This window comes from Hipposideros armiger, unplaced genomic scaffold (genome assembly GCF_001890085.2).
Source record: "Hipposideros armiger isolate ML-2016 unplaced genomic scaffold, ASM189008v1 scaffold_17, whole genome shotgun sequence".
Classification (NCBI taxonomy): Eukaryota; Metazoa; Chordata; class Mammalia; order Chiroptera; family Hipposideridae; genus Hipposideros; species Hipposideros armiger.
In genome coordinates, this window is record NW_017731367.1 from 1,535,830 (window position 1) to 1,546,458 (window position 10,629).

The window sequence follows — 10,629 nt, forward strand, 5'->3', positions numbered from 1 at the left end:
CACCCCCGCCCCCCACCCCCGCGACTTGCCACAGACATAACCCAGGGCCCAGCAGGAGCTGGAAGGCAAGCAGAGTTGGGGAGCTGAGTAGGTCACCACCAGCTGCACCCTGGATTCCAGGGCCTCTGGACGCAGAGTAACCGGAGCTGGCCATCCATGTGGCCGGGCGCACAGAAGGGTGTGAGCAGCAGCAGGGAGCGAGCAAGTGAGCACGCAGGGTGCGACCAGCTCTGGGCAACAGGCCTGTTCACTTGCTCCCAGGCAGCAGTGTGTCCGTCCTTGGTTCCCAGCCCTGAGAGCTCAGGGACACAGGGCAAGTGGCTTTGGGGCCTGTGGCCAGGGCGCCCAGAACAGCAAGACTGCTCGGGGCTGTTTGTGGGGCCCCTACAGCAACCTGGTGTCTCCTCCTGCACCCCAGTCATAACTCCCTCTCTGCAGAACAGCCTCTTGAACTCAGACCCCTGGGTGTTGGCCCCAGGACAGGTCATTAGGGACAAGAAGGGCTGAGGCTGGCTGGTGGGCAAACCGTTGCCTCCCTCGGCTGCCATGAGGTGGAGCGTTGGGAGCACAGAGGTGCCGGGGTGCAAGCGTGGCGTTCAGCAGGGCAGGCATCTGGGCCCGAGGGCATGAGCTCAGCCGTGACCAAAGGCCGGGCTGGGCCCAGAGAGGAAGAGCCAGGCGCCCACTGCCCGTCTCGCTCTGGGTGGTGGCGTCCCGGGTGTTTCCTCCTGCCTCCCACTCTGGCCATGTGGTGGAGGTGGACTTGTGTCCTCACAGAGTCCCGCAGCCCTGTCCAGCAGGGCCACCCCTGCCCCTTCCTGGGGAGGGGTAGACCCGAAACAACTCCCCTCTCCTGTTCCTGGCAGTGACAACAGCGACACACTGCAGGCAGAATGAGCTCCTCCCCAGCTGCCCTCAGACCAGCTGGTGACTCTCCCCTTCTCTCCCCCAGGGCTTGGTCCGCAGGACTGTGGGAGGAAGCCCTCCCCACCTTGCGGTTCCCAGCACCCACCCTGTCCTCAGTGGAGGCCGGGTGGGACCCTTGCAGGGCTGTCTGGCCTGTTCTCAGTGCTGCTGCCATGAGGGAGTCTGAACAACCCAGGGCAAGGCTTGCATTTGCCTTCAGCAGGAAACAGGCATGGGCAGCCCCATGAGCCCCCTTACACAGAATGGCCCCAGCCTCCTCGGGCCTGCCTGGCTTTGCTCAGCTGCCTCCGGCCTGGCAGGTCAGTCCACAGCAGGACTGCCCAGCGCGAGGCTCTGAGTCTCAGCCTGGCTGAGCAAACCCAGCCGCGACCTGGCCTGGCCGGGCTCTGAGACCCCCCACCCCCACCCCCACCGCTACCCCCAGATGGCGCTGTACTTCTGCTCGGGCGTGCTAGAGGACCAGGAGCAGTTCCGGCACTACGCCCTCAACGTGCCGCTCTACACGCACTTCACCTCGCCCATCCGCCGCTTCGCCGACATCATCGTGCACCGTCTCCTGGCCGCCGCGCTGGGTAAGGGGCGCGGCTCGGGAGGCAATGCAGGCCCGTGCCAGCCAGGGGCTGCCACCCCAGAGTGAGGCCACACTGCTGTGACTGTGGAGGCCCCAAGGGGTGGGCAGCCCGAGCCTCGGGGAGCCTGGGCCCGAAACTCCCTCTGTGCTAGGCGAAGCTGCATTAGGGCCCAGCCCAAACCGACTGGGGCTTGAGGGCCCTAACCGTGGCCCGCCCACCATCCCAGCCTCTGGAGCTGGACAGCACGAGGCCTTGGCTCTGTGAGGACCTCCCACACCCCACCTTGCCTGCGCCCGGGGCACCACGCTGCCCATCGCCCAGCCATGGCCCGCGTGCTCTGTGCACACGGTCAGCGGCCCTCGACCACCCTCTTCCCAGGCTACAGGGAGCTGCCAGACGTGGAGCCCAGTGTCCTGCAGAAGCGGGCCGACCACTGCAATGACCGCCGCATGGCGTCCAGTCGCGTGCAGGAGCTCAGCATCGGCCTCTTCTTTGCCATCATGGTCAAGGTGAGGCCACCACCCCAGCACCCCTCCCCGACCCTCTGCCCCACCGCCCCTCCTGGGCACCAGCTCACAAGGAGCCCTGGAGGAGCCCCGGAGCCTTCAGCAGCTGGGGTGGGCGCTGGGGGTGGAGGGGGGGGTTCCACCTCCCGCTGCCAAGCCCTGGCTGGAGCCCCGCCCTGCAGGAGAGTGGTCCCCTGGAGTCGGAAGCCATGGTGCTGGGCGTCCTGAGCCAAGCCTTTGACGTGCTGGTCCTGCGCTACGGGGTGCAGAAGCGTGTCTACTGTAATGTGAGTATGCGGGGCGCCCAGGCTGGCGTTAGGGGCCTTCGGGCAGGCAGAGGCCGGCTACCAGGTGCAGACGGGGGCCCCTGTGCCCTCCCCCTGCCCGGACAGACAGCCGCTTAGCACACTGCTCTCACCTGCCCGTTCCCGTTCCTCTGCTGGGCTCCCCGCATTCCTCTAGCATCTGGTGGGGTCGTGGCCCAGGAATAGCCTTAGTGGACACACAAGCATGGAGGATGGGCGCACAGGCCAAGGACCCTTCTGTCCCTGTCCACACTGGAGGATCCAAGCCATGTGCTGGCACTGCCCTGCCCCTCGCTCAGGTGTGGGCCGTGCTGGCACACCGTGGCAGAGGGTATAGAGCCCCCGACCTTGCGCCCCTCCCCAACCCAGCCAGTGGGCCCTGCCAGGACACCCAGCTGTGCCTGCCTGGGGTGGGGGAGCTTCTCCAAGGATCAGGCAACCAGAGAACACGTCCCTCCATAACCAGCACAGGATGGCAGGGGATGCAGGCTTTGTGAGACTTGTTTTCTAGGAACACGAGGGAAGGAAAGATCAGAAAGAATGGTCCATGTCCCCTCCGGAAGCCATGTCCCCTCCGGACGCCATGTCCCCTCCAGAAGCCATGTCCCTTAAAGAGAAGGAAGAGGCCAGCCTTGGGTCCTGCCCTGGGTGGCTGTTTGTTTCAGGTGTTTCCCAAAGAGACTTGGCGCCTGCCTGAGGCCACCTGAGGGACCTGTTTCAGCTGACCTTGTGGTTAGCAGGTCACCACATGGCCCCCAACCCTAGCTTTGAATTTCCGCACATCCAGAGCCCTTTGGGGAGTGCAGAGCCCAGCACATGCCATGTTTCCCTGAAATTAAGACCGGGTGTTCTGTTAATTTTTGCCCCAAAAGACACATTTTATTCATTTATTCATGTACAAAAATCTACATTTATTCAAACAGTCATGTCTGGCTGATGATCTTAACTGGGGCTTATTTGGGGGTAGGGCTTACATTACGAGCACCTTGAAAATCATGCTAGGGCTTATTTTCCAGTTAGGTCTTATTCTCAGGGAAACACGGTAGTATGGAAAAAACATAATAGCAATAAAATGGACTAAAGCAGAAGAGACAGAATGGAGTCCAGCTGAAATCATTCAGGGTTCTCGTCCGTGTGCTAACAGACCCGGTGCCAGCAGGGGGCAGCCCGTGCCAGCCTCAGGTGCCTGGTCCACCTGGGGCCACCACCTCCCGGGAATAGCACACAGAGCCACTGGCCCCATGCTGCTTCAGCAGAGATGGCCTGGCAGGACCTCCCTGAAGCTGGCCATAAGCCAGAGGCGAGGATGGGGGCGGCCCCCCGGAACGTCCGACAGCCAGCTGCCGGGCTGGGCGACAGGGCAGGAAGCACCCTTGAGGCCAGTCAGAGGTGGGCCGAGGCAGGGGACTGTTTCCAAGCATCAGGGCTTTGCAGGGTGAGGGGTTAGGAGGTGGGACCCAGAGCCCAGGGCCTGAGACCCAGGTGTGTGCCCCGCCAGGCCCTGCCCCTGCGGTCCCACCACTTCCACAAGGTGGGCAAGAAGCCGGAGCTCACGCTCGTCTGGGAGCCTGAGGACATGGAGCGGGAGCCAGTGCAACAGGTCAGAGCCTGGGGCCGTGGCAGCATCCCCAGAACGCCACTGTGTCCCCGTCCTCCCCCCAAGTTCCCCTGTCCCCGGAGACGCACGCCCCCTTGCCTCCCCCATCACTCAGCTCCTGAGCGGGCTGTCACCAGCTCACCCACATCACCTCCTTTGGGCCTAGCTTTCTGGAGCCACCTCCCCTCCCTTAGGGACACCCACTATGCGGGAGAGGCAGGGGGCTCTGCCTGCCTCTCTAAAGCAGGGTCCTTTTGAGAATCCTATGAAAGCTATGGCCCTCCCACCCCAGAAAGCCTGTATAACGCTCCCTCCGCATGCTCCAAGGCCAGCCCGGCCCCAGCTGCTCTCCCTGACGCTCAGTGCTCACTGTATACCAGGCCCCGGGACCCCCGGCCTCAGGACCTGAGTGCGCTCGGCTTGCAGACGGGCAGACGGGCCTAACGAGGCAGAGCAAGTGGTCCCAGGGGCCCAGCTGGACAGACAGTGGCAGAGCTGAGCTTTGCCCGCAGGCCCCTGCCCCTCCTGTCCCCTGGGTGGCCCCTGGTGACCCACCCGTGTCACTGTGCTGCCTCTGCTGTGCCACAGGTCATCACCATCTTCAGTCTGGTGGAGGTGGTGCTACAGGCAGAGGCTGCAGCCCTCAAGTACAGTGCCATCCTGAAGCAGCCGGGCACCGAGGGCCTCCTGGGCCCGCAGGACGAGGAGAGTGACAAGGACAACGAGCAGGAGGACTGAGGCCGCCAGCCCGGCCCCACCCTACCCGCCCACCTGTCCCACCTGCTGTCTTTTAGGACTAGAACCTTTGGCACCAAAGGGGATTTTTAATTTGGTTTTTAACAACTCAGGGTTTTGTTTTTATTTTTTCATTGTATTTTATTATTTGCAGCTCAGTTTTTAAACAAACTAGAAGGTAGAGGGTAGGGCTGGACGGACGGCTGAGGCCTGGCCAGTGCTAACCAGAGCAAAATGGTATCCGGGAGTCCAGCCCCCCTTCTGCCAGGCCACCCACTGCCTTCCCCTGCCCAGGAAACGGGGGTGGGAATGGAGGTTCAGCAAATCAGTGTCATGGAATAAAACCAAGTGCCGTCCAGTGTGTGGGGCACCTTTGGGAGGCCGGGGTGGCAGCCTGCTCCTGGGGCCCCAGTTGAGGGACCTGGCTCAGACTCCACCCCGTATAGCTGAGCTGGGGTCACCACCCTCCCGAACCTTCCTGTCAGTTCCAGGATGATTCACAGAGCTGGCCGCCTGGCAGATTGATGCCAGCCCCTCTTTCTGGCTGATTAGAAATGTAATTAGTATGCAAGACAACAAGCTTGCCCGTCACCCAACCGCTTGCAGCTGTGTCCATCCCTGCCCCCACCACTTCCCCTCTGCCTGCCAGCGCACTCGGCCTCAGGAGGGGGGCCATGGGTCCTGTGACACCCCCTCCCCCCATTCCTGGGCCAGAGCTCTGAGTGGCCCCGCCCACCCCTTGGTTCATGCCGGTGCCGTAGCACCTTCTGTCCCAGTCCTGCACCTGGGCGGCCCCGAGGGAACGTGAGGCCAGGGCCCTCAATGGCGTTCCTGACCAGGGACGGGGAAATGGGCTCCTGGTGACCCATCCTGGCTTAGCCACCTGTCTGGCACCTGACGTCCACTGATGCCACCAACCTCAGGGGCGCAGGGACAGAGATGGTGGGCCACTGGACGGTGTTCTCGCCCCAGCGGGCCTGTGCGTCTTCCCCACCGAACTAGGAAACCACAGGTTGGCTTCCCCAAGAGCTCCTAGAAACTAGAAGACCACGGTGACCAAGGGCCCGGTCCCACCGTGCTGTTAAACGGTGCTGGCGTTAACAAGCTCGGTCTGGTTCTACTGAACTTTCTTCAAAGAGAAGTTCAGCGCAGCACGTTGTAGGAGGGCCTTGCGGTGGCTGCAGTAGTGACTGGGCACGGCTGCACTTGTGTGCCACTTGCCAGACGTGGGCATCGTCCACCCAGCACTGGGCTGGGCACCAGAGGGAACAGAGGGCACGTTGCTATACCTGCCCCCAGTTCTTTTGTCTCCTCTTAGCACCTCAGTCCGCCTTCAGTCTGTCCTTCCTGCCACTTCCAAGATGTCCCAGGGGCCACCATCCCTTTCCTGTTCCTGTCCCCAGAGTCTTTGCCTAGAGCCAAGTATCTGGAAGGGACGAGAGGCGAGCGTCTGGTGGTTTGGTATTTGGATGAGCGGGTGTCAGGTGCTTTCCTGGCCTGGGTGGCCAGACAGCCCAGCAGGGAGCCGTCCCGATGCTGCCCCCGTCCCCTTAGCTGCCCCACCCTCTGAGGAGGAGCAGCCCTCTTCTCTGGTGCTGTCCCCAGGACCTCCCACAGAGCCTGGGAGCTGAGGGCAGAGCAGCGCCCCTTGGAGTCCGTGGGTCAGAGCTGGGCTCCCTGGTGGGCAGTGTGGACCCAGACCAGACGTCCCTCCTACTGCCACAGCGAGGACTCGCCAGCTCAGTCGGTGAGGGACGCTGCGCTGCCTGGATTTGCTTGGGAGGCAGAGGCTGGCCTCCCCCAGATGCCCCCTGAAGCCATGGGGTCATAGCAGCCCCACCTCATCGGCAGGAGTGAGAACTGCATCCTGGCCAAGGTGATGGCGAGGCTGCCCGGCCAGGACCAGGCCTCAGGCAGCTGCCCTCCACCACACGCTCTGCCTGGGCCCAGCGCCCTTCGCCCACTGCAGCTGCGTCCTCAGTCTTCACCTGCTCATTCAGCCATTGTTGACGCCGCCCATCTGCGGGGCATTGGTGGGACACATGCCATGGGTCCAGTGGGAAAGACTCTCTTCTGTGGCCCCACGCTGAAGGGACTATTGACAAAAGGGGTGACGTGACACAGAACCTCGTCAAAAACGAAGACTGCTTCATTTCTTTGGCTGCCCCAGAGCACCTGGGCGCCATTGCAGGCTGAAGCCCAGGCCACAGAGCACAGCTGGCTTTTCCCCAAGTGGCCACCTCCGGTCACCATTGTGGGAGGGAGATGTAGACAATGTCACCACATAACGAGGTTCTGGCAAAGTTCAGAGGGGCAGTACCCAGAAGACAGCACAGGCAGCAGGCCCCACAGGAGCAAAGCTACTGAGGCTCGAAGGGACTTGACACAAGCCGTGAAGGTCTGAGGTCACTAGGGCCAGAGTGCCGGGAGGACATGCAAGGTGATGCTGGGAAGGTAGGAACAGGTGGACCACCTCAGCACCTGTGTGCCGGCCAGTTTCCGTGCTGTCCTGTGGGCAGTACAGAGCCATGAAGGGTTTTCATCCGGGCCTTGACGCGATTCGACCTCTGTTACTTCATTTATTCAACAGTGCGTGCCTACGATGTGCCAGTGTCCTCAGGGAGCTGATGGGCAGGAGGGGAGTGTCACGTTTCTAGTGTGGCAGACGGCGGTGATGGCATGCACGGCAAAGCAGAGGGAGGCCACGCGTGGGTAGGGCCTCTGAGCAGCCTGGTGGCAGTTTGCAGGCACAGGCCCTGAGGCAGGAGTGTGCATGGGCAGTGGAGGGGAGGGCGCGGGAGGACAGAGTGCTGGGGTAGAATGAACTAGGAGAGTGTGGGAGCTGAGGCAAGCTCACCTCGGCCGTTCCCGTGACAGTGAGGACTTCCCTTGCAGAATTTGAACGGAAAAGTGTGCTGAGAATAGACCTAGGAGCTCCATATGGAGGGTGGGACCAGGGTCCAGGCAGGGGTGGAGGGGAGGAGGAGTAGGGGTGGTGAGAAGTTGGGGGGCAATAGTGAAGGTAAAACTAAAAGGATTTCCTGAAGGAGTAGATGTGGAAATGACAGCAAGGGGCTAGAGTGCTCTGGCTGGGGACTGAAAGCCTGCGGGGGCTCAGAGGACTGAACTGAGGCCAGAAAGAGGAGGGGACCCCAGAGAGGGTGGGATCTCCCCGCCTCAGGAGGGTTCCTGTCTCCTGATTGCAAAGAAGGGAACCCAGAGTAAAGTGGCTTGAGGCGGAAGGGACTTGATTGGAAGGCTCCTGGTTGTAAATATGAACTCCCAGAGGAAGGTGGGAAAGCCCACCTTAGGGGAGGCAGGTCACCTGGGCGTGGCCCATGATCCAGTAAGTGCATGGCCCTGCGCCGCCCTTCTCTGCTTCTACTTCATTCCTCCTGGCATACATCACTTCCTTCACAGTGACCTTCTAGGAACATGAGCTGTATCTTGTGACCTGCCCTGCTGGAGACAGACTGACACGTTCTCCCAATTCAAGTGAGGAGAGGCCCCAGGAAAAAATGGGGCATGTGCCCACCCCTGGCCCCATCAGACGGACGGCATGGTATAGAACGGTAGCTCCTAGGGTCCTGTGCAGTTGGGAGGGTTGGGCAGGTCCCAGAAAGAGATGAGGCCACTGGGGAGACAGCACCAGATGCCCGCTGCAGCTGCGCTGACCACAGAGCAGAGATGGGCCACGAGGCAGGAAGTTGCAGGCCAGGTAGGACGGCGGTGAAATGAAGGCCCGAGAGAGGGAGCAAATCCAAGCTGTCCAGACAGACGCACAGCAGGTGCTGGGGTCACAGACAAGGATGGGCTCCTGACAGAGGGGGCAGGGAGGAAAGCCCTGGGGGAGTGGGGGCAGGCAGGGCAGGGCAGGGCAGGGCAGGGGAGGAGACTGCAAAGGCCCAAAGATGGACGACTCCTGGGGACAAGGGAGTTCAGAGAACGAGGCTGAGGGTGGGGTGAGCAAAAGAAGGACATCCTGCCATGTGTGACAACATGAACTGGAGGACATGCTAAGTGAAAAGCCAAGCACAGAAAGATAAATACTGCATGTTCTCACAGGTGGAATCTAAAAGCAGAGGGTAGAATGGTGTCTTCCAGGGTGGAGGGGAGGGAGAGAACTGGGAGATGCAGGTCAAAGGGTACAGAGTTGCAGACGATGAACGAGTCATGGCGTCTAATGTACGGCGTGGTGATATAGTTAACAGTACTGTGTTGTGTACTTGAAATTTGCTAAGAGGGTAGATCTTAAGTGTTCTCACCACACAAAGAAAACGGTGGCTATGAGGTGATGGGTGTGTTAATTAGCTTGATGGTGGCGATAGTTTCACAGTGTACACATGTATCAAAAACCTTAAATATGTGCAATTCCTATTTGTCAGTTATACCTCAGTGGAGCTGCTAAATTAATTACATAGAAATGGAATCTATCTCCACCCTTGAATCTGGAAGGCTCTGTGGCTGTCAGTAGACGGGAATGTGCAGTGACTGCTGGTTTCTAGGCCCACACCTTAAGAAACTGGCAGCTTCTTCCTGTCTCGTGGAATCCAGCTGCCATGCTATGAGGAAGCTGTAGCAATCTGCGGAGAAGCCCACGCGGAGAGGAGCCATTTTGTCAGCCACGTGACAGCCAGCCATCGGGGAAGTGGGTCCCCCAGCTCCCATCCGGCCGCGCCAGCTGAGGCCTCATGGAGCAGACACAGCTGTCTCCTTCAAGCCCTGCCCGAGTCACAGACTTGTGATCAAATAATGGTTGTTTAAGGCGGTTTGGGGATGGTTCACTGGACAACAGTAGATAACAAGAACAGAATCTCAGTACAATGTACCCATCCATAGATGTAGCTTAAAATTGAAAAATGAACAAGTATGCGATTTAGAAATGGGTAAATATCAAAATAAAAAGGCAAGAGGGGAAAGTGACGGCCTCTGAGATGGGAAAGTGCAGGGAGAGAGAAGGGGACGGCTGCTTTGGTTTTGCAACAAATTTTACGGATCTGATACTTTAAACTACACTCATGTATACCTTGGATAAAAATTAAAACTCAGGGCCCTTGAGCCGCTTTTACTGGTGTCCGGGCCCACTCCTAACTCTGGAGTGTGCTTTCTCTTCTAATAAACTGCTCTTTCACCACTTAAAAAAAAAATTAAAATTAAAACTCAAGAGAGATCTTTTTTTCCTTAGCAGGAATGGGTCTACAGTTGGTTTGAAAGGCTTCTTGTACATACATACAGTAGTGGGTGCATCAAACTCCATTATTCCAGTAAATAAGATACAATTTCTGCTGACAAGTGACCTGATATCCCCCTCAGTTAAAGTGCTGCCTAAGGTCTTCCACTTAAAGACTAGGTAGCAGTCTGGGTGGTGACAAGTCCTGGTTGCCTCAGTGGAACCCCTGGGGACTGTCTCCCAGTTGAGGGGCTAGCCCCTGGGCAGCTAGCCAGCCAGGCAGCAGTCTGCTGGCCCAGGAAGTGCAGTCCTGCAGAAGGGCTGTGCCTCGGGCCCTTGCTGGGCACAACCACAGGCCACCTCCAAGGGTCAAGTCACAGATTTCAGGGTTAATTGGAGTTGGGAGGGGTGTTGGAGCAGAGTAAGGATTTGAGCTCTGGTGAGGGGGGGGAGGAAAAGGATTGATGCCTTTCACAGTAAAGGTTCTGGAGATGGGGGGAGGGTGCGTCCAGCATTTGGAATGGTGAATTTGAACTTGCACATGACGGAGTTAGGTTATGAATTTAGAAACTTTTCATAAAATCATCTCAACCTTGCCTGTGTTTTTATGTGTGTTTTTTTGTTTGTTTGTTTTTATGGTTGAGGGGGCTGTGTTTATTTTAATATATAGAAAGTGTGGGAGGAAGAGACTTTACTCTCAAGGTTCTTTGGTCTAATAATCCAACATGAGACAGATTAGCAAGAGAAAATAACCAAATTTAATACATACATGTGTACGGGAACCCACATACGCGAGAGGTTCAGAGACAGAAAGGGA

The 10,629-nt window shown here is 59.0% G+C and overlaps 2 protein-coding genes across 6 annotated transcripts in view; both read left to right on the forward strand.

Annotated features, from left to right (window-relative positions):
• DIS3L2 (DIS3 like 3'-5' exoribonuclease 2) overlaps positions 1-7,201 on the forward strand; it is a 327,384-nt gene extending 320,183 nt beyond the window's left edge. For all 5 annotated transcript variants that reach the window (XM_019628923.1, XM_019628956.1, XM_019628942.1 and 2 more), the window contains 5 exons: positions 1,352-1,499; positions 1,878-2,008; positions 2,188-2,292; positions 3,809-3,910; positions 4,496-7,201. In XM_019628923.1, coding sequence (XP_019484468.1) covers positions 1,352-1,499; positions 1,878-2,008; positions 2,188-2,292; positions 3,809-3,910; positions 4,496-4,645 — 636 coding nt within the window. In that variant the 3' untranslated portion in view covers positions 4,646-7,201. The remainder of the gene's footprint in view (positions 1-1,351; positions 1,500-1,877; positions 2,009-2,187; positions 2,293-3,808; positions 3,911-4,495) is intronic.
• A 1,614-nt stretch (positions 7,202-8,815) lies between these two features.
• The window catches only part of ALPI (alkaline phosphatase, intestinal), an 8,029-nt gene continuing 6,215 nt past the window's right edge, over positions 8,816-10,629 (forward strand). Inside the window, exon 1 of the mRNA XM_019628257.1 lies at positions 8,816-8,827. Within this exon, the coding sequence (XP_019483802.1) occupies positions 8,816-8,827 (12 nt within the window). The remainder of the gene's footprint in view (positions 8,828-10,629) is intronic.